General features: G+C 48.8%; 2 protein-coding genes across 2 annotated transcripts in view; one reads left to right on the top strand and one right to left on the bottom strand.

Annotated features, from left to right (window-relative positions):
- The window catches only part of TAF1C (TATA-box binding protein associated factor, RNA polymerase I subunit C), a 77,283-nt gene extending 76,989 nt beyond the window's left edge, over nucleotides 1-294 (bottom strand). Inside the window, exon 1 of the mRNA XM_033936830.1 lies at nucleotides 277-294. The gene's annotated coding sequence lies outside the window, so the exon portion shown is untranslated. The remainder of the gene's footprint in view (nucleotides 1-276) is intronic.
- On the top strand, nucleotides 45-25,359 carry LOC117356917. The gene is made up of 5 exons (XM_033936849.1): nucleotides 45-62; nucleotides 498-677; nucleotides 4,217-4,440; nucleotides 15,398-15,589; nucleotides 23,138-25,359. Exons 2-5 carry the CDS (start codon nucleotides 499-501, stop codon nucleotides 23,506-23,508), a joined length of 966 nt encoding a protein of 321 aa, XP_033792740.1. The 5' UTR covers nucleotides 45-62; nucleotide 498; the 3' UTR covers nucleotides 23,509-25,359.
- The last annotated feature ends 738 nt before the right edge of the window (nucleotides 25,360-26,097 follow it).

Raw genomic sequence — 26,097 nt, 5'->3', positions numbered from 1 at the left:
CTTAGTTACTCTTCCAACACTGGCAATCTCGCTGTGGATCAAGTCAGGAGGCTCCACAGAGGGTTGGTTAAAAACTCTTTTTAAGGATTGCATGGTTTTCATGTGTTCTTTGATTTTGTTCCTGATGTTTAAAAATGTTATTTCTTTTTGTGATACTAATTAATACCATTTCAACTGAAATAAAACCTTGCTGTACTTGAAGGTTGAGGAGATCTAGGGTTTGTGTTGTCTGTAATTGAAGTTGGATGTTGCACAGCAGACAGTAATACAACTCACCTGTGTCCTGGGGATTTCTGAGGCTTTCTCCCTGCCATAACCAGGCTTTGAAGAGTTGATTGCACTTCTACAAGCCCTGGTATCAGGTGAAGGTGATTGATTCCTTGCTGAAAGTTAGTGTTGCGTTGTGCAGGCTGGTTGCAGAAGACTTGCTTGAAGTGTTTTTGTTGTGCCTGAGGAGCTGTGTTTGGGTTAAGTGGTTTAGTTTTTTTTTTTTACAGGATGGATGGGGGAGAATCCCCTCAGCCCCAAGAGAAGTGGAGTGAAGCTGAGATCCATGTGCTCTTGGACCTCATCAAAGACTTGGGACTGGTGGGGCTGCTGAGCAGGAAGAGGTTCCAGAACTGGGATGTGTTTGAGAGACTTCATGTTCTTCTGAAGCGCTGCAATATCCTCTTCAGGTACAATCTGAAACATGGCTCATTTAGCTGCAGTTCCCTTCAGCTCAGTAGACTCTGTCTGGCTTATGGTAACTACCAGAAGCCCCACCCGGTCTCTGCTCATCCCTTCATCTGCAACAGACCCAGACTATGGCTTTACAGTCCCTTGCCAGAGCCATGCTTTGCACCCACCACCTCTTCCTTGAAGAAATATGCCCTTAGCTCACCCTAGTTCTGGAGTGTCTTTGTGACTAAAGGACTAGGCTGTCTCTGAGGACCTTACCTGCTTCATCAATCCTTGGGTTTACATGTTATATGGACTGTCTTTCCATTTCTCCTTTCTCTGTTGGTGCTGGTCTCTTTATTTTTTAGCTTCTGCCCTGCTAACTGACTCTGGAGCTTGAGTTTGCTTCTTTTGAGTAGAGTAGGGGCTTCGCCTAATGTTTGAGACTCAGGGGAGCCCAGTTCAAATCCCACTACAGGTCCTTATGATCTTGGGCAAGACAGTTAACCCTCCATTCCTATTAGGTACAAACTCAGATTGAGAGCCCTCCAGGGTCAGAAAAATGCCCCCTCTATCTGGATGTATTCTGCTTTGATAGTTTTCATGCTTGGAGGTGGAATATAAGAGCCTTTAAATAAAGATATAACTGACTATGGACACTTAAGCTTTCAATGAAAACTGAAGTATTATAAGTTGACAGTTCTATAATGGCTTCTCATTTGTTAGCTGTCAGTTGTTCCTTTGTTATCATATGAGCAGAATAATGAAGTTGTAGGTGCTAACGCTTGAGAGCTTTTCTGCATTTCTAAAGGCCACCCACACTGCCAAGTGCTCTGTCTACTTCTCAAAATCTTATTGTTTTAACCACCAGAATTCATGAATGTTTATGCCCTGAAAAAAATACAAGAACATCATAAAAACTTCTCTGGCACTGTTCTTTGTCGTTGGCGCAGAATGCTGTTCCCTTTCCATGTCGTTAGTGGGGTGGTAGAAGTGTAAAGTTAGAGCTCTTGTGGCTTTCCCTCCACTGAGGAGGAGGCAGAAGGTGGGCTTAGCTGTCTGTCACATGTCCCTCCCCAGAGGAATTCACTCCTTCCCTTACCAAATTTGTAACTCAGGGCCCTCCTTATCAGATCAAGTAGCAGCTTAGGAAATAGAACTTTCCAGACCCTTCTGTGAGCTGAGGAATCTGGAGGCGCCTTTATTTGTGTAAGAAACTAGTGAGCATCAGAGACACTGTTGGTGTCTTTTCTAATCCAAAACCAAAATACAATAGCTTACATTTTCCAGTCAACCCCTTCCAGCCAATAAATATAGAGTAAGCAATTTATCTAACCTAATTTGAGTTCTCGCATTCTCCTTCTCCAGTGTCTACTAACCCATCTAGCCAATCTACCTCCTGTTACGTCAGTTTGAGAAAGTAAGTCCCATCTTGTAGTGGCATAATGCTGTAAGTCTGCACTGATCTTATTGGCAGGCCAACTTCACGTTCACCAGTTGTAGGGATGGAGCCTCTTTGAGCCCTGCGCTCTTGATACCACCATTCTGGCCTGGTACTCTTCCATTCAAGCCAAATCCTCTCTGCAAGCATATGTTGAACGTATTAAGAGACCACTCCCCAGAACAATTGTATCTTAGGCCTTGACCACCACATATGCAGATATGTTTCTCATTCAGAATATCCTCTCCAATATGTAATCTCACCTAATTTATTCTATTTATCTACACTATGGTCCTAAATAACATTTTTGATGCATTTTCTATCGTTTGAGTGGCATACTAGACTTTGAGTTCATTGACATGTCTTCCTACTCGGCATCCTCCATGGGCCTTTGAATATCTTTTTTTCCCAAGCGGTCAGATAGTTTGGTCTCTTGAAGTGTTGGCTGATCCTTTCTTGATATATGACTGAAAGGTCCCACTATCTGGAATGAGAGGGCAAAGGCTCAGGAGTAATCTAAGGAAATAGTTTACAGAAAGAGTGGTTGAGGCATGGAACAGTCTCCCGCAAGAGGTGGAGGAGACTGTCTGAATTTAAGAAAGCGTGGGATAGATAATTGGGATCTGTTAGAGGGAGGAAGAGATAATGGTTACTGTGGATGGGCAGACTGGATGGGCCATTTGGCTTTTATCTACCATCATGTTTCAAAAGTACTGTATTCGCCTCCTAAGTGCCCCCTCTTCCCACCCCCCCCTTCCCTTGTAAAAAGTTTTTAACCTGTAGGTATATGAAGATATCCCTAGAACTCAAAGAATATTGCTCCTTTAGATTGGGAAAGAAATTATCTGCTCCTGGTTCACCAGCTGCCAAGTCTGGACCCTTCAAAGTGGCAACGTTCTATCTTTTTTTAGAAGACTGGCAGGAGGGGTGCTTGCTCCCTCTCTCGCAGGCAGGCCCGCCTCTTCAAAATGGCAGGCCTTCCTGGTGCATAAGGTTCTGATTGGCCCAGACGCTAGGACCCCTCCTATGGGAGGGGCCTTAGGTGCCTGGGCCAGTCAGTCTTAGGCTCCTCCTTTCCATTGCATCCCAGGGCACACTGGGAAGGGGCCTAAGGCCCTGATTGGCCCAGGCACCTAAGCCCCTTTCCATAGGGGAGGGGTCTTTGGCCTAGGCACCTATCAAACTTAGGTCCCCCTCCAGTACATCCCAGGATGCACCAGAAAGGGGAAGGCCTGCCATTTTGAAGAGGTGGGCCTGCTGGCGGGAGGGAGCAAGCATCCCTCTCGCAGGTCTTCTGAAAAAGGATACGAGGGAGGATTGGAGAGAGGGACGGCCCACTAGACCATCAGGCTTGTGTGGTGGGGGCTGTGGGAGGTTGTCGGGGTGGGGAGGGTGAAACTAGCTGCCAGTGGATACTGGGGGGAATGGCCCACTAGACCTCCAGGCTTGTGTGATTGGGGGGGGGGGTTGTAGGCGCAGCTGTGCCCATTTAAAAAAAAGCTTGTGGCAGGAGGGAGTGGGCATTCCTCCTGCTGGCTTCCCCATGGGGTGGGGGCGGGGGGCATCAGCTAGTGGGACATTTGACCACCAGGCTTCATATAGGCTACATTTATAAAGAATCGGGGCTGGTGGTGGATTTGATGAGCTGCTTTATTTTCCTGTCGGTGCCTGAGCCAATCAGGAAAGTAAGGCTACAACAGCTCAGACCCTGTCGGTAAATATCAGCCCCAATTCCTCATACATGGAGGGGTGTTCCTTTTTGAGAATCGCCTGGAGAGGTCATTTTAATATTGATGACCTCATTGTACTAAATTTGCATAGTACAATCAGAGGCTACTAGAAAGCTTGGAAAAGACCACGGTGAGCCGTTTATAATAATCGGGCGGTAAAATACATGCATTTAACAATGGTTTGGCGCCATCGTTAAATGCACGGTGACTTTAAAGAATCCGCTTCCAAGTGTCTATCCAAGGTGACGGAGGCAGCCATCGGCTAGTCTGAAGAAGTAAAGTAGGAAATGGGAGATGCTGGACATTAGCAGGGGGTGATAGGTTGGCCTATGGCTGATTGATGTGGAATTTGTTCTCTCTCCCGCCTCTTCTATTTTTCCCTTAGCCCTGGACAGATCAAGGCACGGTGGAAGAAACTGAAGCTGAAGTACTTGAGGCTGAAGAGGTTTATAGAGATGGGTGGATCTCCGGGGCTACTTGCTGATTTCCCATATTATCAGGAACTGGAGCAGCTGCTGGGAGCTGCCATTCAAGACCCAGGACTTTGCAGAAGGGAAGCTGACAGCTCAGGATTGAGCAGCACAGCTGGAGTGGAGCAAAGGACACTGGGTGAGTAGGATGCAAACCTCTCCCAGGCCTGGGATTTAAGAGATGTGGAATAGTGGGGTGAAAGAGGCAAAGGATCTTCTGTTCTCTTCCTCCTCCTGGAAATTACAGGATTTTTGCTCCATAATAGAAACTGGAAGCAATCGGAGGGTTTAAGGCAGGGGTAGGCAAATCCAGTCCTCGAGAGCCACAACCCAGTCGGGTTTTGCTCCATAATAGAAACTGGAAGCAATAGGAGGGTTTAAGGCAGGGATAGGCAATTCCGGTCCTCGAGAGCCACAACCCAGTCGGGTTTTGCTCCATAATAGAAACTGGAAGCAATCGGAGGGTTTAAGGCAGGGGTAGGCAATTCCAGTCCTCGAGAGCCACAACCCAGTCGGGTTTTGCTCCATAATAGAAACTGGAAGCAATCGGAGGGTTTAAGGCAGGGATAGGCAATTCCGGTCCTCGAGAGCCACAACCCAGTCGGGTTTTGCTCCATAATAGAAACTGGAAGCAATCGGAGGGTTTAAGGCAGGGATAGGCAATTCCGGTCCTCGAGAGCCACAACCCAGTCGGGTTTTGCTCCATAATAGAAACTGGAAGCAATCGGAGGGTTTAAGGCAGGGGTAGGCAATTCCGGTCCTCGAGAGCCACAACCCAGTCGGGTTTTGCTCCATAATAGAAACTGGAAGCAATCGGAGGGTTTAAGGCAGGGATAGGCAATTCCGGTCCTCGAGAGCCACAACCCAGTCGGGTTTTGCTCCATAATACAAACTGGAAGCAATCGGAGGGTTTAAGGCAGGGATAAGCAATTCCGGTCCTCGAGAGCCACAACCCAGTCGGGTTTTGCTCCATAATAGAAACTGGAAGCAATCGGAGGGTTTAAGGCAGGGATAGGCAATTCCGGTCCTCGAGAGCCACAACCCAGTCGGGTTTTGCTCCATAATACAAACTGGAAGCAATCGGAGGGTTTAAGGCAGGGGTAGGCGATTCCGGTCCTCGAGAGCCACAACCCAGTCGGGTTTTGCTCCATAATAGAAACTGGAAGCAATCGGAGGGTTTAAGGCAGGGGTAGGCAATTCCGGTCCTCGAGAGCCACAACCCAGTCGGGTTTTGCTCCATAATAGAAACTGGAAGCAATCGGAGGGTTTAAGGCAGGGATAGGCAATTCCGGTCCTCGAGAGCCACAACCCAGTCGGGTTTTGCTCCATAATAGAAACTGGAAGCAATCGGAGGGTTTAAGGCAGGGATAGGCAATTCCGGTCCTCGAGAGCCACAACCCAGTCGGGTTTTGCTCCATAATAGAAACTGGAAGCAATCGGAGGGTTTAAGGCAGGGATAGGCAATTCCGGTCCTCGAGAGCCACAACCCAGTCGGGTTTTGCTCCATAATAGAAACTGGAAGCAATCGGAGGGTTTAAGGCAGGGGTAGGCAATTCCGGTCCTCGAGAGCCACAACCCAGTCGGGTTTTGCTCCATAATAGAAACTGGAAGCAATCGGAGGGTTTAAGGCAGGGATAGGCAATTCCGGTCCTCGAGAGCCACAACCCAGTCGGGTTTTGCTCCATAATAGAAACTGGAAGCAATCGGAGGGTTTAAGGCAGGGATAGGCAATTCCGGTCCTCGAGAGCCACAACCCAGTCGGGTTTTGCTCCATAATAGAAACTGGAAGCAATCGGAGGGTTTAAGGCAGGGATAGGCAATTCCGGTCCTCGAGAGCCACAACCCAGTCGGGTTTTGCTCCATAATACAAACTGGAAGCAATCGGAGGGTTTAAGGCAGGGGTAGGCGATTCCGGTCCTCGAGAGCCACAACCCAGTCGGGTTTTGCTCCATAATAGAAACTGGAAGCAATCGGAGGGTTTAAGGCAGGGGTAGGCAATTCCGGTCCTCGAGAGCCACAACCCAGTCGGGTTTTGCTCCATAATAGAAACTGGAAGCAATCGGAGGGTTTAAGGCAGGGATAGGCAATTCCGGTCCTCGAGAGCCACAACCCAGTCGGGTTTTGCTCCATAATAGAAACTGGAAGCAATCGGAGGGTTTAAGGCAGGGGTAGGCGATTCCGGTCCTCGAGAGCCACAACCCAGTCGGGTTTTGCTCCATAATAGAAACTGGAAGCAATCGGAGGGTTTAAGGCAGGGGTAGGCGATTCCGGTCCTCGAGAGCCACAACCCAGTCGGGTTTTGCTCCATAATAGAAACTGGAAGCAATCGGAGGGTTTAAGGCAGGGGTAGGCAATTCCGGTCCTCGAGAGCCACAACCCAGTCGGGTTTTGCTCCATAATAGAAACTGGAAGCAATCGGAGGGTTTAAGGCAGGGGTAGGCGATTCCGGTCCTCGAGAGCCACAACCCAGTCGGGTTTTGCTCCATAATAGAAACTGGAAGCAATCGGAGGGTTTAAGGCAGGGGTAGGCGATTCCGGTCCTCGAGAGCCACAACCCAGTCGGGTTTTGCTCCATAATAGAAACTGGAAGCAATAGGAGGGTTTAAGGCAGGGATAGGCAATTCCGGTCCTCGAGAGCCACAACCCAGTCGGGTTTTGCTCCATAATACAAACTGGAAGCAATCGGAGGGTTTAAGGCAGGGGTAGGCAATTCCGGTCCTCGAGAGCCACAACCCAGTCGGGTTTTGCTCCATAATAGAAACTGGAAGCAATCGGAGGGTTTAAGGCAGGGGTAGGCAATTCCGGTCCTCGAGAGCCACAACCCAGTCGGGTTTTGCTCCATAATAGAAACTGGAAGCAATCGGAGGGTTTAAGGCAGGGATAGGCAATTCCGGTCCTCGAGAGCCACAACCCAGTCGGGTTTTGCTCCATAATAGAAACTGGAAGCAATCGGAGGGTTTAAGGCAGGGGTAGGCGATTCCGGTCCTCGAGAGCCACAACCCAGTCGGGTTTTGCTCCATAATAGAAACTGGAAGCAATCGGAGGGTTTAAGGCAGGGGTAGGCGATTCCGGTCCTCGAGAGCCACAACCCAGTCGGGTTTTGCTCCATAATAGAAACTGGAAGCAATCGGAGGGTTTAAGGCAGGGGTAGGCAATTCCGGTCCTCGAGAGCCACAACCCAGTCGGGTTTTGCTCCATAATAGAAACTGGAAGCAATCGGAGGGTTTAAGGCAGGGGTAGGCGATTCCGGTCCTCGAGAGCCACAACCCAGTCGGGTTTTGCTCCATAATAGAAACTGGAAGCAATCGGAGGGTTTAAGGCAGGGGTAGGCGATTCCGGTCCTCGAGAGCCACAACCCAGTCGGGTTTTGCTCCATAATAGAAACTGGAAGCAATAGGAGGGTTTAAGGCAGGGATAGGCAATTCCGGTCCTCGAGAGCCACAACCCAGTCGGGTTTTGCTCCATAATACAAACTGGAAGCAATCGGAGGGTTTAAGGCAGGGGTAGGCAATTCCGGTCCTCGAGAGCCACAACCCAGTCGGGTTTTGCTCCATAATAGAAACTGGAAGCAATCGGAGGGTTTAAGGCAGGGGTAGGCAATTCCGGTCCTCGAGAGCCACAACCCAGTCGGGTTTTGCTCCATAATAGAAACTGGAAGCAATCGGAGGGTTTAAGGCAGGGGTAGGCAATTCCGGTCCTCGAGAGCCACAACCCAGTCGGGTTTTGCTCCATAATAGAAACTGGAAGCAATCGGAGGGTTTAAGGCAGGGATAGGCAATTCCGGTCCTCGAGAGCCACAACCCAGTCGGGTTTTGCTCCATAATAGAAACTGGAAGCAATCGGAGGGTTTAAGGCAGGGGTAGGCAATTCCGGTCCTCAAGAGCCACAACCCAGTCGGGTGTTTGAGATTTCCACAATGAATATGCATGAGATTGATTTGCATACAATGGAAGCAGTCCATGCAAATTAATCTCGTGCATATTCATTGTGGAAATCTCAAAAACCTGACTGGGTTGTGGCTCTCGAGGACTGGAATTGGATGAAGGAGTGACAATTCTTGAGTCAGATGCTACTTAAGAGACAAGATCTCTTGTTATAAGAGAAAGCTGTAGCTAGGAGGGTGAGGGAAGGGAGAGATTTGACTCCATGTCACAAGTCTGCCCACTTTCAGTTCCTGCTATAATACTTTCCTATCATTTTTCTGCCTGTTCCAAGGCTTTTTTGCCAGATCATCCTCTCCATGATATTTCCTGACAACCTGCCAGGTTTTGTTCTCTCTGAAATAGTGATCACGACATTAGACTCATTGAGAGCGGAGGAGTGGCCTAAAGTTTAGTGCAGTGGACTGTGATCCTGGGGACCTGCAGCTCTTTGTGACCCTGGGCAAGTCCATTGCCCCAGGTACAAAAGCAGATTGTGAGCCCACTAGGGACACAGAAAGTAAACATCTGGTAGAACTAGAAAAATGATTAGTAGTAGGTTTATGTATTTATCCCAGAACAAGCAGGCAGCATATTCTCTACATGTGGGTGACGTCATCCATGGAGCCCCGTCACGGACAGCTTTTCAAGCAAACTTGATTGAAGATCTCAAAGTTTGCTAGTGCTGTACCACGCATGTGTGTGCCTTCCCGCTCCACTAGAGGGCACGTCCGCTCCTCGTGGTCTTCAGTTCTTAGTTTTCTGCGGAGCCAGAAAGCTCTGTCTCTCTTCTCTGCATGTTTTTTACGTGCCTTTCTTGCACCGTGGCTTCTTATTTTTACTCAGTTCGGGAGTCGCTGTGCTCTTTTTTTTTGTTGTTGTTTGTACTAGTTTTCGGCGAATCGGGGGCTCCCGGTTTGCCTTGGCCGCCTGGCCTTGCGTGGCCGCGGCTCTCTTTTTTGACTTCAGTGCGGTTGGGTGATTTCGATCACTGACCCGCACCGCTGGTGCATCTTGTGCCTCAGAGTCAACCATCCTACGGGCTCTTGCCCTCGTTGCGCTACCCTCCAGCCTCGAGCTCTCAGGAGGCGTCGAGCGTGGATTGCGAAGCTCTTCGCTATGGAGACTGATCTGCCTGCGGGCCCACTCTCAGCCTTGACCTCTGTCTCGACGTCGGCCTCGAAGACCTCGGTTCCAGGAAAATCTCCCTCGACCTCGAAGACTTCGATGGCTCCAGCCTCGAAATCCTCCACTGCAGGTAAGTCTCCTCTTCCGTCTTCAGGTTCAGTTCAGCTACCTAAGAAGCCCTCCTCGGAGTCTCTGACCATCCAGGCGGTGACTGCCTCAACGAAACCACCTGCTAAGGTCTCCAAGCATGCCTCCACCATAAGGGAATACTCTTCCTTGAGGTTGCCCCCAGTGGAGCGCACTGTCACACCTGTAGGACCGAATATGGTCTCGGTGCCGATGTTCAAGGATATGCTTAAGGCTATCATCTTCTTGCAGCTCTCCTCTGCTTTGGCTCGGTTTGCCCCGTCCTTGACCTCGCTCGCGATGGACCAGCCTGAGCGTCGCCTCGAGGGTTCCCGAGGTAAGGGGCGTCGGTCTCGGCGTCTGTCCTTGTCTGACTCCTCCCCGCTTCCTTCGCGGTGGGATTTCCCCGCCGCTCGGCCTCGTTCGAGGCACCGGTCGAGGCATCTTTCTCCCTCGTCCCGGAGACTCACTAAAAAGCCCAGGGATTCCTCCCCGAGGCGGGGTAGGTCGCCGGGACCTCGCACTACGAGGTCCATTAAAGCCTCAGACCTGGTGTTGTCTGATCCGAGTCTCTGGCGGTCGTCAGTGCGGTCTCTGACTCCATCCCGTGGGGCACCGGTGTCAGGAGCTTCAGCCTCTTTTTCCTGACGCTTGTCTTCCCGGGACCCTCCGGGGGGGGCTTCGTCAGTCCTCGGTGCCTCGGACCCCTGGGTCCTTGCCTGCGGGGACCTCTAAGCGCAAGCTGTCCTCGACTCCCCCCCCCCCCCCCGTTCTTTCAGCGGGGCTTCTTCGACATCAGTGCTTGTTGACACTGACATGCCTGCGCAGTACTCCCGGGAGGCTTCCCCCTCCTTTTCTGCTGCCTTGCAGTCTCACTCGACCTCCCCCCTTGGGCGGTCTGAGAGCAAGCCTTCTTTTACCAGATTTGTACTGGACATGGGGAAGGCGTTGAATTTGGGCCTCCAGTTTGATTCCCGATATATCAAAGAATATTTAGAGGAGATGGAACTTCTCTATCCTCCTAAGGAGTCCTTGCGGCTCCCCTTGAATCCGGTGTTACAACAAACTTTTTTCCGCAATCTGGAGATTCCGTATGCTATCCCGGCCATTCCGTCTAAAATGGAGTCTCGGTTCCGGACGGTCCCCTGTAAAGGGTTTGAAAAGGCTTAGCTTTCCCACCAGTCTTTGGTGGTGGAGTCTTCCCTCAAGAAGTCTCACCCTTCTAAGGTCTACGCGGCTGTCCCGCTCGGCCGGGAGGGCAGGACTATGGATAAATTTGGCAGGCGCCTGTACCAAAACTCTATGATGGCTAACAGGGTCCTTAATTACAACTTTACTTTCACGTCCTATCTTAAGCAGTGCATTAAATCTCTGCCGTCTTTTCAGGATGACTTTCCAGTCCGCCGCCATGCGGATTTCCGCCGGCTTCTGGATACCCTTTTGCAGCTTCGGCTTTACATGTTCCAGGCTTTGTATGATGCTTTTGAACTTTCTTCTAGGGTCTCTGCCTTTGCTGTGGCCATGCGTTGGAGGTGGCCACCAAGCGCCTCTCGGAGCACGAGCGCTCCTTTGCCTCCCTGGTCTGGGCCAAGGCAAAGCCTGCTCCTCCCAAATCGTATAGGTTGCCTCCTCGGCGCTACCCACAGAAATCGACGCTGGCTTTTTCTAGACCCTCTCCAAGGCGCCAACAGCAGCAGAGGGCCCCTCCGAAGCCTCAGACCCCGGCTGCGGCCAAGCCGGCACCGTCTTTTTGACTGTCTCAGCGGGAGGGGGCTGGCCTCCTCCGCCCGCGAGCCTTCTCCTCTGCCTACCGGGGGCCGTCTCGGCGCTTTCTTTCACCGCTGGGCTCGGATCACTGCGGACAATTGGGTCCTCTCTGTCATCAGGGAGGGGTATTCGCTCTATTTCGGGTCCTCTCCTCTGGACAGGCCCCCCAGAGTGTATCCTTCGAGCGGCGTACAACTTCCCCTGCTTCTCCGGGAAGCTCAGGCCCTCCTTCGCCTTCGGACGGTGGAGGAGGTCCCCTGTTGTCAGCGGGGCTCTGGGTTTTACTCCCGGTACTTTCTGGTTCCCAAAAAGACCGGGGACCTTCGCCCCATTTTGGATCTCCGGGGGCTGAACAAGTCAAGGAGAAGTTCCGCATGCTCTTTCTTCCCAATTTATATCCCTTGATGGAAGAGGGGGACTGGTTGTGTTCACTAGACCTGAAGGAGGCTTACACTCGTGCCGAAATTCACCCGGCCTTTCGATGCTTCTTTCGCTTTTGTGTGGAGGACCTTCATCTGCAATATCGGGTCGTCCCCACGGGTCTTCACGAAATGCCTCGTGGTGGTGGCCCTGAGGTCTCGGGGTCTTCAGGTGTTCCCATACCTCGATGACTGGCTAATTAAGGCACCGTCGAGGGAGGGAGTTATCTCAGCGACCCGTCAGACTATTATCTTCCTTCAGCATCTGGGGTTTGAGGTCAACTTCCCAAAGTCCCAGTTGTGCCCCTCTCAGTCCCTGCAGTTTATTGGAGCCGTGCTGGACACGGTCGTTTCTACCTCAGTCTCGGCAAGCCGCCCTCGTTCGGCTCAGTCAACAGGTCTCCCTGAGGGCTTCGGTCTCGGCCAGGCAGATGATGATCCTCTTGGGGCACATGGCCTCCACCGTTCATATGATGCCCTTTGCCAGACTGCACCTCCGGGTGCCTCAGTGGACTCTGGCATCCCAGTGGAGGCAGGATCAGGATCCCGTCTCTTAGCACATTGCGGTGATTCCCTCCTTGAGATGCTCACTCCGTTGGTGGACCGACTCTTCCAATCTTTCAAGAGATTTACTCTTTCTCGTGCCCCCGCCTTGGAAAGTCCTAACGACGGACTCCTCGGCGTACGCCTGGGGGGCTCATCTCGACGGCCTTCGGACTCGGGGTCCTTGGTCGGATGCGGACCGTCGCTGCCACATCAACCTACTGGAGCTCCAGGCCATTTACAGGGCGCTGGTAGCTTTTCGTCACTTGCTGCAGCTTTTCGTCACTTGCTGCAGGATCAAATGTTCCTTGTGCGTACGGATAACCAGGTGGCGATGTATTATGTGAACAAGCAAGGGGGTACAGTTTCCCTTTTGCTCTGCAAGGAAGCTGTTTGGCTTTGGGAGTGGGCGATACGCCACAATATTTTCCTTCGCGCGGTCCATCCAGGACGAGCAAAACTGCCTGGCAGACAGGTTAAGTCGCCTCCTTCAGCTGCACGAGTGGTCGCTCCATTCCTCGACTCTGCGTCAGGTGTTTGCTCGATGGAGGACTCCGCAGATAGACCTGTTCGCTTCACCCCTCAATCACAAGTTGCCTCGCTTTTGTTCGAGGATCGTCTCAAGGCAGATGCTTTCCTTCTGGATTGGACGGGCAGGTATTTCTAGGCATTCCCTCCCTTTCCTCTGATTCTGAAAACTCTCGTGCACCTCCGATCGACGCACACTGCTATGATTTTAATAGCGCCTCAGTGGCCCAGGCAGCCGTGGTTCTCCCTTCTTCTCCAACTCAGTGTCCAGGAACCTCTTCTGCTGCCTGTATTTCCATCTCTGCTGTCTCAGTCGGGGTTTGCTGCTGCACCCCAATCTGCGGTCTCTGCACTTGACAGTTTGGTTCCTTTCCACCTGACTTCCTCCCTGGGGTTTTCTCAGTCAGTGTGTAATGTTCTAGAAGCTTCTAGGAAAGCTTCCACCAGGCAATGTTATTCTCAGAAGTGGTCTAGATTCGCCGCGTGGTGTGTTTCCCAACGCATTGAACCTTTGTCTGCCTCCTTGTCCTCAGTGATGGAGTACTTGCTTCATTTGTCTCGGTCTGGGCTTAAAACGGCTTCTATTAGAGTTCATCTCAGTGTGATTGCTGCTTTTCATCGGCTACTCGATGGGAAATCGCTCTCGGTCCATCCGCTGATTTATCGCTTCATGATGGGCCTCTTGAATGTCCATCCTCCTCTCCGACCTCCCCTGGTGGTTTGGGATTTTAATGTGGTTCTCGCTCAATTGATGAAACCTCCATTTGAACCCCTGGATAGGGCCCATCTGAAGTTCCTTACTTGGAAGGTGATGTTCCTGATTGCTTTCACGTCTGCTCGCAGGGTCAGTGAGCTGCAGGCTCTGGTTGCGGACCTGCATTTTATTGTCTTTCATCTTGACAAGGTGGTCCTGCGTACTCGTCCTAAGTTCTTGCCTAAGGTGGTTTCGGATTTCCACCTTAATCAGTCTATTGTCCTTCCGGTGTTTTTTCCTAAGCCCCATTCTCACCCTAGGGAAGTGGCGCTTCACACTCTTGACTAAGCGGGCGTTGGCTTTCTACCTGCATCGCACCCAGTCTCATCGGAGGGATCCTCAACTTTTCTTGTCCTTTGATCCTAATCGGTTGGGGCGTCCTGTTTCCAAGCGCACCTTGTCCAACTGGTTAGCTGCTTGTATTTCTTTCTGCTACACTCAGGCTGGTCTCTCGCTGCACGGTCGGGTCACGGGGCATAAAGTCCGAGCGATGGCGGCGTCGGTCGCTTTCCTCAGGTCCACGCCTATTGAGGAGATCTGCAAGGCCGCCACTTGGTCTTCGGTTCATACCTTCACCTCTCACTATTGTCTGGATGTTTTTTCCAGGCGCGACAGCCAGTTTGGCCAGTCGGTTTTGTGTAATCTGTTCTCCTAAATTGCCAACTTTCCCTCCATCCCCTTTGGTTAGCTTGGAGGTCACCCACATGTAGAGAATATGCTGCCTGCTTGTCCTGGGATAAAGCACAGTTACTTACCGTAACAAGTGTTATCCAGGGACAGCAGGCAGATATTCTCGCAACCCACCCACCTCCCCGGGTTGGCTTCTTTGCTAGCTATCTGAACTGAAGACCACGAGGAGGAGATGCGCCCTCTAGTGGAGCGGGAAGGCACACACATGTGTGGTGCAGCACTAGCAAACTTTGAGATCTTCAATCAAGTTTGCTTGAAAAGCTGTCCACAACAGGGCTTCGTGGATGACGTCACCCACATGTAGAGAATATCTGCCTGCTGTCCCTGGATAACACCTGTTACGGTAAGTAACTCTGCTTTATAGTGATGTGTAGCTCCTTAAGTTTTGCATGCCAAAAGTTAATGAAAAATCGGGGGGGGGACTTGGGATAAATGAACTTATTGCCCTGCTCATAATCCCTTTTTTTTTTTTTTGTACAGCTCTTGTGCAGGAAACCAGCAGAGGACCATTGGTTTGACCCAGTAAGGCTATTCTTATGTTCTACCCCTACTGGGTCAGACTAAAGGTCCATCTAGCCTACTATCCTGATTCCACAGTGGCCAACCCAGGTCCCAAGAACCTGGCAGAAACCCAGAGTAGCAACATTCCAGAGCTGAGATTGTGATGTCATAATGCCTCATTCCACCAGTGCCTAAGAGCCAACCTCAGCAGTGATGTCACAATGGCTTGACTATCCTAGACTTGGCTCACATAAGAGTAGCCGTGTTGGGTCAAACCAATAGTCCATGTAGCCCAGTATCATGTTTCCACAGTGGCCAATCCAGGTCACAAGTACCTGGCTGAAACCCAAAGAGAAGCAACATTCCATGCTAGCAATCCAGGGAAAGCAGTGGCTTCCCCCATGTCTGTTTCAGTAGCAGATTATGGACTTTTCCTCCAGGAACTTGGCCAAACATGTTCCATTGAATGAGTTGGGGAATCTGTACTTTTTGTAAGGGGCACCATGCTGGAGCAGATGGTCTTGGTAATGCTCTCCAGCACAGCGTGAATGAGGTTTTATCACATTCTTGCATTCCTGTTAGAAGTATACATGCAATGATTACCATAAGGTCCCTGAGTATTATGGCTGGGGTAGGAGGCTTATAGATGGGGAATATGGGCTTGTAGATGCCAAACATATGGTTTGTGTTACCCAGAAGCTCAATTTTCTCCACCTATAGATGCTGCCGTTGCTCTGGATCTGGAAGCTTCTATGCAGCAGGATGACGCTGAGTTTGGCCTTGAAGAGGAGGCTGGGGGGTTCAGCATGCCTCCAAATCCAGAAGAAAATGATGGGATTGTACTCGGCCTACTGGAGGACAACCCAGTGGGGCAGGAAAACCTGGACCAGAGCAACCCCTCCCAGTCAGCAGGTACCGATGACAAGGGCCCTTTGAAAGGGGACAATCTACTGCTACTATTTATCATTTGTATAGTGCTGAAAGGCATACATTTTAACATTCATAGAAACATGATGGCAGATAAAGGCCAAATGGCCCATCCGCAGTAACCATTATCTCTTTCTCTCTCCCAGAGATCCCACGTGCCTATCCCAGACCCTTTTGAATTCAGACAGTCTCTGTCTCCACCACCTCTTCCGGGAGACTGTTCCATGCATCTACTACCCTTTCTGTAAAAAAGTATTTCCTCAGATTTCTCCGGAGTCTTTCACTTCTTAACTTCATCCTATGCCCTTTCATTGCAGAGTTTCCTTTCAAATGAAAGAGACTCAACTCATGTGCATTTACTCCACATAGGTATTTAAACATCTGTCATATCTCCTCTGTCCTGCCTCTAAAGTATACAGATTGAGATCTTAAAGTCTGTCCCCATATGCCATTTTAGTATCCTTCCTCTGGACTGACTCCATCCTTTTCATATCTTAAAGAAGATGCGGCCTCCAGAATTGTACACAATACTCTAAATGAGGTCACACCAGAGTCTTATACAGGGGCATCAATACCTCCTTTTTCCTACTGGCCATAGCTCTCCCTATGCAACCTAGCATCCTTCTAGCTTTCGCTGTCACCTTTAGATCATCACATACAATCACACCCAAGTCCTGTTCTTCACCCCCTAAACTGTACCGGTCCCTCTGGTTTTTGCAGCCCAAATGCATGACCTTGCATTTCTTAGCATTAAATTTTAGCTGCCAAATTTTAGACCATTCTTCAAGCTTCGCCAGATCTGTCTTTATGTTGTTCACACCATCTGGCGTGTCTACTCTATTGCAGATTTTGGTATCATCCGCAAAGAGGCAAATCTTACCCGACAACCATTTAGCAATATCGTATATAAAAATGTTAAAAAGAACAGAACCTCGAGGCATACCACTGGTAACATCCCTTTCCTCAGAGCAATCTGTGTTGCCTTCCACTCAACCAGTTCTTGACCCAGCCCGTCACTTTGGGACCCATCCTGAGGGCACTCAGGTTATTTATTAGACATCTGTGTGGAACACTGTCAAAGGCTTTGCTAAAATCTAAATACACCACATCTAGCGCACATCCTCTATCCAATAGAAAGTCCCTTATTTAATGCTGTGCCTGTGCACCTGGGTCTAGTCTGTGGTTTGATCTGGGTCCTCTCCCTGCTAAGTCCATCTAGGGAGGATAGTCCAAGCACTGGGTTAACATCTGTGTAGCACGTTTGTCTTTCTAAGATGCCTTTAGCAGCTGAAGTAGCGACGATGGTGTGGTTACGGATGCCCAAGGAGTTGCTTTCTTAGCAGCCATATCGATGGGGCTTCAACGCAAGGTAGCAGAGCCCGAGTATAGATTATTCAGCACACGTCTGATCATTGGTAGTCGGATCAGCTCCACGTTTCAGAAGTTAAGAACATAAGAAAAGCCTTACTGGGTTAGACCAATAGTCTACCAAGCCCAGTAGCCTGTTCTCATGGTGGCCAATCAAGTTCCTAGTTCCTGGCCAAAACCCAAGGAGTAGCAATATTCCATTCTACTGATCCATGGCAAGCAGTTTGGCTGTATGGACAAATGAGTAGCTGAGGATGCCATTTTATTCAGGGTTGAAGGAGGCTGTTTGGTTGAGGATGGGCTGGGGAGGGCTTCAATGGCTGGGAGGGTGTAGATGGGCTGGAGTGAGCTTTGATAAGAGACTTCAGTAGTTGGAACCTAAGCACAGTACCGGGCAAAGCTTTGGATTCTTGCCCAGAAATAGCTATGAAGAAGAAAAAAAAAAATTAAATTGAATCAGGTTGGGCAGACTGGATAGACCATTCAGGTCTTTATCTGCTGTCATCTACTATGTTACTATGTTAAAAGATTAAAGATGGGAATGGAGAAGGAATCATTAGGGTTAGAGCAACAGGCTGAGAGCCCTCAAAGTAATAACTTACCCATCCACCCATTTTTTTTTTTTTTTTAACTAAGCTGCGGTAGGGGGTTCTACCGTGGCCTGGAGCGTTTTGAACTCCTCTGGGAGAACGGTATAGAAGAATGAATGAATAAATGATTTTAATGAGTGTGGTACATAGATGATGTGTTTGTTGAATGGTTAAATTGTCCTATTTGTATGTATTGTAACACATAAGAAATCCCTACTTGGTGAACCGAATTTGCGGTTGCAAAACAACCGGACGTTAGCGTTTTCAGTGGAAAATCCCTTCATGGCAACCTCTGCCAACCAACCAGCTTGCAAATAATGTTCATTTTTGTATGGGGTTCCGGTGTGAATGCAGGGTACTATTTTTTTTTTTTTTTTTTAATGCAAGGCATCTTTATTTATTTTTATTTTATTTTTTTATGTAGAATCCAGTACATGTATTTTAACAGCAGTGGAAAAATAGTCAAAGCAGAAACCAACTGTTTACATTGAAAAGCCTAGTTTGCCAATCAATACAATTTGTGTCTTCAAGGATCTCCAACTCAGCCCCCCCCCCCTTCACTGAAATGTGCAGCCAACACATACTACTGCAGAATGGTGAGCAAAAGCGTCAGGTGAATATTAGAATATCCAAAGATATAGCAAGGTGTGAGTTATCAATCGGGAATATGGAACCAAAATGGAGTGGTGTTGGCTTTTTATCCTTAAGATAAGGACATAAGAATAGCCTTACTGGGTAAGATCAAAGGTCCATCAAGTCCAATAGCCTGCTCTCACGGTGGCCAGTCCAGGTCACTAGTACCTGGCCAAAACCCAAAGAGTAGCAATCAGTGGCTTCCCCCATGTCTTTCTCAATAACAGACTATGGACTTTTCCTCCAGGAACTTGTCCAAGCATTTCTTAAAACCAGCTACATGATCCGCTCTTACCACAACCTCTGGCAACGTGTTCCAGAGCTTCTCTGAGTGGAAAAAATATTTCCTCCTATTGGTTTTAAAAGTATTTCCCTGTAAATTCATTGAGTGTCCCCCTAGTCGAGGCTGGACTACTGCAACTCGGTCTATTTAAGTCTGACCAAGAAAAGTCTTCAAAGACTTCAGCAGGTCCTGCCAATCCAATCTAATTAGTTTCTTTGACTGGATAACAAGGAAACTGGATGTGGGTGAGTCCCTAGACGTCGTTTACTTGGACTTTAGTAAAGCTTTTGATAGCGTTCCGCACTGCAGACTATTGAACAAGATGAAATCAATGGGACTGGGAGAGACGTTAACTACATGGGTCGGTGATTGGCTAAACAGTAGACTTCAGAGAGTGGTGGTAAATGGTGCCCCTTCAAAAACGTCGGAGGTGATCAGTGGAGTGCCTCAGGGCTCGGTCTTGGGCCCGATCCTCTTCAACATATTTGTGGGAGATCTGACTCGGGGGCTTCAGGGTAAAATCACATTATTCGCCGATGACGCCAAACTATGCAACATAGTAAGTGAGAACACTTTACCAGACAGTATGACGCAGGACCTACTTCTATTGGAACATTGGTCCTCGACTTGGCAGCTAAACTTCAATGCTAGAAAATGTAAGGTCATGCACCTCGGCAGCAGGAATCCATGCAAAACTTACACACTAAATGGTGAAACCTTAGTTAGGACCAAGGCGGAACGTGATTTGGGGGTGATCATTAGCGAAGACATGAAGACTGCCAATCAAGTGGAGAAGGCTTCATCAAAGGCAAGACAAATGATGGGTTGCATCCGAAGAAGTTTTATCAGCCGGAAGCCCGAAGTTATAATGCCATTGTACAGATCCATGGTGAGGCCTCATCTGGAGTATTGTGTACAATTCTGGAGGCCACATTACCAAAAGGATGTGCTGAGAGTTGAGTCGGTTCAAAGAATGGCCACCAAAATGGTCTCGGGACTCAAAGACCTCCCGTATGAAGAAAGGCTGAATAAATTGCAGCTATATTCACTCGAAGAACGTAGAGAGAGAGGAGACATGATAGAGACGTTTAAATATATCACCGGCCGTATTGAGGTGGAGGATGATATCTTCTTTTTTAAAGGTCCCTCTGCCACAAGAGGCCATCCGCTGAAAATCAGGGGTGGGAAATTTCATGGCGACACCAGGAAGTTCTTCTTCACCGAAAGGGTGGTCGATCGTTGGAATGAACTTCCACCTCAGGTGATTCAGGCCAGCAGCGTGAAGGATTTTAAAAGGAAATGGGATACACATGTGGGATCTCTAGGGGGGTAAATTCAAGGGGGTAGGGTTGTTGGAGTGGGCAGACTTGATGGGCTGTGGCCCTTTTCTGCCGTCATCTTCTATGTTTCTATGTTCTATACAGAGTACTGCAGCAAATCTGACCATGTTTCGCCGCTCTTGCTACAACTCCACTGGCTCCCAGTAATTTCCAGGGTCTATTTTAAATGTGCCTGCCTAACTTTCAAGATCCTCCATGGCATTCTTCCCACTTTAATTCCTCTATCTTGGAATGCTGCGAGACCTGACATCACCAGATCTATCCAAAAGCTCAAATTATCTTTCCCCTCACTAAAAGGCGTTACCTACATTGGAAAACTAAGGAAATCTCTTCACTTCAAAACTACAGAGCTCTGGAATAAGTTCCCTGCCCAGCTGCGCAACTTGGGAATCTTTCCAACTATTCTGAAGACACCTGAAAACTTGGCTATTTTCAAAAATGTAAATTTCTGCCTCCTCCTACCACCAACTCCCACTGTACTTCCCTTTTAATTTTTGTAAACCTTGTCGAGCTCTATATTTATACAGAAGATGCGGTATTGTGACCAGACAGGCTCCGTGCCTACCTTGCTCACGGTGGTTTCCTGGCTGTCCACCAGGGGGAGCCAGAATGAACTGAGATCCCGCAGAGAAACCTGTATCCAGGTCACCACCGGGGGAGTCCAAGAGAGGTTTGGTTCCCTGCTGCTGACTCAGGCAGAGCAGGGCATGTCCCTCCCCTAGTTAAACCAGCAGTCTGGTATAAGCAGTTAGGCAGGATAAGGAGAAAGTTGAGGTCTCTCTCCCATGATGACCTCCCTGGCTCAAGCAGGGGTGATGGCTGTACACCCATGGAGGTAGAAGAAGCTGGGATACCTCCAGAACTAACAGTGCCTGAAGATGAGATTCCCATGGAACTTCAGAGAGAACTACCTGAGGAGGAATTTGCTGAGTTTCATGAACCCATGGAAGTAGGCTTGTCAACCAGGTGCAAGGATTAAGCCTAAACTGCGAGTTTTTGTTTTTGAACTCTTTTGGACTCTTTGCATTGAGTTTGTTTAAGAAGCTGAAGGTGCCTTTTTCTGGGGAGAGGTTTGCTAACACCCAGGGAGGGATTTTGAAGGCTGTTTTGGAGCTTTTGACAGGCAAACCTAAGGCACTCTCCTTTTCCCAGCAGTGCTCTAAAAGCTTCTGGAGGCTTTGCTATTTGGAACTGTGAATATTGTGCAGCAGAGAACTGTATGTTCTGTTACAACCTGCTAGGGAGCAGGCTGTGAAGGCCCTGAGAGAAAGAAGGTCTGAGGAGAGCAGTATCTCGGAGCAAATTACTGACTTTTGGCTGAAAAAAAAAACACCTTTTGTCTCTGAGTTTTTTCTTGTGAGTATTTTTCCTGTGGATTTTGCAAGTTGCATTATTTACTTTTTTTGGCCCTTGGTCATTCTAACAATTAAATGTTCATTATTGCCAGGCTACAACAGTGTTTGTGGTTTTGTTTGATTTCAGTTCCTTTTTTCAGTTCCAGTCCGGGTCACACACTTTTTGTGTACAGCCACTGAGAGCACTGCTGAACCCCGGCCTAGGGCTGCAGTGTGGCTACAGTATATAAGCGTAAAGTTTAGTTTAGTCTTTGTCATTTTTGACGGAGTGAAAAATCCTCACTTCCTTGCTTTCCAAATGATGGACCTAACTGATCTCTCCAACACACTATGTTTTTATGTTCATTTTTGCTGTGAGAACCATATGATGGACGAACCCTACAGAGGACCAACCTGGTATAAAACCCAAACTACATAATCAAGCTTGAGAAATTGGCATCGACATGGCAATTGGGGTTCAACGTAGATAAGTGTAAAGTGATGCATGTTGATAAGAAAAATCTCATGCACGAATACAGGATGTCCGGGGCGGTACTTGGAGAGACCTTCCAGGAAAAAGACTTGGGGAGTTCTGATCGACAAGTCGATGAAGCCATCTGTGCAATGCGCGGTGGCAGCAAAAAGGGCAAACAGAATGCTGGGAATGATTAAGAAGGGGATCACGAACAGATCTAAGAAGGTTATCATGCCACTGTACCGGGCCATGGTACGCCATCACCTGGAATACTGCATCCAGCACTGGTCGCCGTACATGAAGAAGGACACGTTGCTACTCGAAAGGGTCCAGAGAAGAGCAACTAAGATGGTTAAGGGGCTGGAGGAGTTGCCGTACAGTGAGAGATTAGAGAAACTGGGCCTCTTCTCCCTTGAAAAGAGGAGATTGAGAGGGGACATGATTGAAACATTCAAGGTACTGAAGGGAATAGACTTGGCAAATAAAGACAGGTTGTTCACCCTCTCCAAGGTAGGGAGGATGAGAGGGCACTCTCTAAAGTTGAAAAGGGATAGATTCCATACGAATGTAAGGAAGTTCTTCTTCACCCAGACAGTGGTGGAAAACTGGAACGTTCTTCCGGAGTCTGTTATAGGGGAAAACACCCTCCAGGGATTCAAGACAAAGTTACACAAGTTCCTGCTGGACCCGGAACGTATGCAGGTAAAGCTAGCCTCAGGTAGGACTCTGGTCTTTGACCTAAGGATTTCTAGGCATGATGGACCACTGGTCTGACCCAGCAGCGGCAATTCTTATTTTCTTATGTTTATTGTGGGCCCTTTGACGTCACTTCCAAGTACGGGTCCCGGAAGTGACTTTGGAGAAAGCGCTGATGCCGACACGGGCAGCAACTCACGCTGGGAAGTAAAAAAAAGGCACGGGGGAAGGCAAGAGGCATGTGGCAAGGAGGAGGGCTGCCATGCCACCATTTGCGTCCGCGCTTCCCTAGTGCGTCCTACCACCATTTGCCTGCCTAGAACCCTTTTGAAGCTTTTCGGTCTCGTCTTCTTGTCCATGGCTGATGTGCAAACGTAGTCATGTGGAACTTTACTCTGTAGGGTGGTTTTACTGGATTCACAAATTAAATAAGTCCTGGTTTTAATTAGCTAATTAACAAACTTTACACACTTCATGCAAAAATACATATTGTGTGACTATTTGTGAATATGTCCTAACCGTCATTTTTTGTCATTTTATGGGTCGTCTTTCTTAGGCTTTTTACGTTGGGATGTAATCCTAGTTTGAATATGGTATTTAAAATAATACATTGTTGGATGTTCACTTTATTTTCTGTCTTCACAGTATCGGGATGTGAATCTGCATCAGCCTAGCAATCTGACTTCTGGGGGTTTTGGTCTGTTGTTAACTACAGGAGCTGTATTTCTTCTCTCCCCCCCTCCTCAGCATAATCTCTGTAGCAGAAGAGTCATGAATTTCCGCTGGTCTCACCATTGCGTGTTTCTCATTACAGGGGCTGTGTGTGACCCTCTCCACGAATCCTGGACTGTACTCTCACAGGAGCTACAGCCTGTGCTCCAAGTGACTGTCGCTACCTTGGACCGCTTGGTGCAAACATGTAAGGAGATCTCTACAGAAGTTGAATCCTTGTCCTCGCAAATTGTGAGAATAAAAGACATGTTGGCGACAGCTTTACTCTCCCCTACTTCTGCTGGTGCTTCTACTCCTGAAGCTCCTCCGCCTGAGGTCCCTGCAGGACCCGGTGCACTAAGTCAGGACCCGGCGCAGAGCAGGAATCCCAGATCAGGGCCTTCAAGTGTCTATCCTGCGCCAAGGCGAAGCATGCGACAGAGGAGACCTTCTGTCCGCTATCTCCACTACTGAGCTCCTTCAGGCGTGGAGCGTTTGGGCTCTGGGACGCTGCTGCCTTTAGCAGGATTAGCAAGGGCAGAGCCTTCATCCCAGACTTGATTCTTATGAGCCAACTTTATATAGTGTGTATATAATATAGATATGGGAATGTGATATATAATACCATAACATGTAACTCCTGTTTGCATGGGCCCAAAATACTTTTGTGTATGCCTTCTATTTTATTTTCTAACAAGTTCCTTTTTGCAAAATTTAGCTACAGCGTTTGTGGGTGGAAGAGAATTCGAGCAGCTCTTGCAAAGCAACTTTAGAGAGTAGGTTTGTTGCTTCCTCTGGCAGGTAGCTTTAGCTGCTTCTAAGGTATTTGATATTTACTTGAGCTACTCTCCCCAGGCTCACTTCTCTTCCGATACCCTCCTAGTTCCTCTTTGAAAATTGCTTTTTTTTTTCCCCCCCAAGTAAATCGGAGATGGGGAACGTAAGCAGTTTTTCCACATCAGGTTAGCTCTGTTCTTTTCATGCCCAGGACCTGAAAAGTCTACTGGGAGGCAGTAGCATAGCAAGGGTAGGAGGTGCCCGGGTGGTAGCGCTCCTTTCCACCCCCTGCTCCTTCCGCACCAGCCCCACCACCACACTCACGCCCTCTCTTCCCACCCTTGTACCTTTTTAAATCTTTGCCAGCACAAGCAGCTTCTCTGGCCTGCTGCTCGTGCCAGCATCGGCTTTCCCTCTGATGTCACTTCCTGGCCCTGTGACCCAGAAGTGATTTCAGAGGGAGCCAGGCCAGTGCAAGCTGCAGGCTAGACTAGTTGCTCATTCTGGAGAAGATTTTAAAGAGCTGCTTGACCTTCAATACTCTGGTTGGTGTGCTAAGATTTTATTTTTATTGGTACAAGGAAAAGGAGCATATAACACAGCAAAACAAAAACAATACCAAACAAAACCACTAAACAACCCTCCCCCCACCATCTCCCACTCTCAAGCTACCATAAGCAGATATGGAATAATGCTCTAGAAGCTTGGAATCTTATATTCCACCTTCCACAGACTACAAATGACAGCTCAATCCCTACTCTATCGCCTATACCCCCCCTTCCATGGGCAACAAAGATAGTCTCATATGTAAGATTTTCTTTTTAGAGGTGTCAGGACCCCGAAATAATGAAGGTCAAGCAGCTCTTTTTCCCACAGGGGTGGGAAAAAGAGGGCGTGAATATAGTGGTGGGGGGGAGAGAATTTCCAGCGCCCGGGGTTTTCTGCCCCCCCCCCCTTTACTTTGCCACTGCTAGGAGGGAGAGGGGCTCTTCCAGAGCTGTGGCTGCTGCCTTGGTCATTTCCTGGGTCCAGTGGGCTGAGCTGCGTGAGAGCGTGCATGATTTTAGCCTGTGTCTCTGGGCCGGGAACCTTGTTGGATGATGCTGGTAAAAGTATAGACCGAAGAGAAGAGCCCTCCTGGAGATAATGTGACACGGGGGAGGGGGGGCCTGAGAAGGGTTGGGCTGCTCTACAGAGTGTGTGCACCATGGGCCTGGGTGGGGAGGGAAACCACTGAGATCTTGCACCCCAGCCTCTGCTACTTGAGACAGGGGACCAGCCCTCATTTCCACTTTTCTTGCTAATATTGTTTTCATGTGGTTGGATCAAAATGGTTCTCCAGGGTCTGTCAGGAGCTGCACATTGTATTTTCTTTTTTAATCATGCTGGTGGTGTGAAATTATGCACCGAGGAACGCAGATGGAGGTGAGGAACACAACCTCCGTGCCCTCAGTTTTTGTGTTGGAAAAAGTGTTTATATTGCTTGAGGCTCATGGAGTAACCGGTCCTGTCCTTTTTCTATCTTAATAAACAAAGCCACAACCATGACTTACTGCAGTTTTGTGTTTTTTCATTCCAACAATGGGTACCTTAGCTCAGGTGTAGAGAATGACACAGGGAGAAATGTGTCCCCATCCCTCATGAACTCAATTTCCCTGTCCTGTCCACGTGAGTTTTCTCACTGTTCTTGTCCCTGTCATCTCTGCCTTAACCGCACAAACCTCAAACACTTATGATTTTAAAGTGTTTGAGGCTTGCGCAGGTGAAGATGGAGCTTAGGCATTGGTGGAATGAGGCATTATGACATCACAATCAGAGCACTAGAATGTTCCTACTTATGATTTTAAAGGGTTTGAGGCTTGTGCGGATGAGGACGGAGCTTAGGCATTGGTGGAATGAGGCATTATGACATCACAATCTGAGCTCTAGAATGTCGGCTACTCATGATTTTAAAGTGTTTGAGGCTTGTGCAGATGAGGACGGAGCTTGCAGGAATGGAGCGGGGACAGGAAAATGAGTTCCTGTGGGGAAGGGGAAAAATTTGACCCGTCTCATTCTCTATTCAGGTGCATCTCGCTCCTCCCTCAATGCCACCGCTCTCTCAAAGGACTGGCGCACTGGTTTCAGCTCCTCTTCTGTCACCAGGACTGGACCAGGAGTGATGAATTTTGAAGTAATAGTGGACTCACATTAGTAGGGTTACCATCTGGCTCCAGCAAAAGGAGGGACAGATTGAGATATCTGGGTTTTACTTCCACCGAAAGCAATGGAAGTAAGAACATGTCC

Source organism: Geotrypetes seraphini, chromosome 1 (genome assembly GCF_902459505.1).
Source record: "Geotrypetes seraphini chromosome 1, aGeoSer1.1, whole genome shotgun sequence".
NCBI lineage: Eukaryota > Metazoa > Chordata > Amphibia > Gymnophiona > Dermophiidae > Geotrypetes > Geotrypetes seraphini.
The sequence above is the reverse complement of the archived record's forward strand: the minus strand, read 5'-3'. Positions and strand labels throughout refer to the sequence as shown.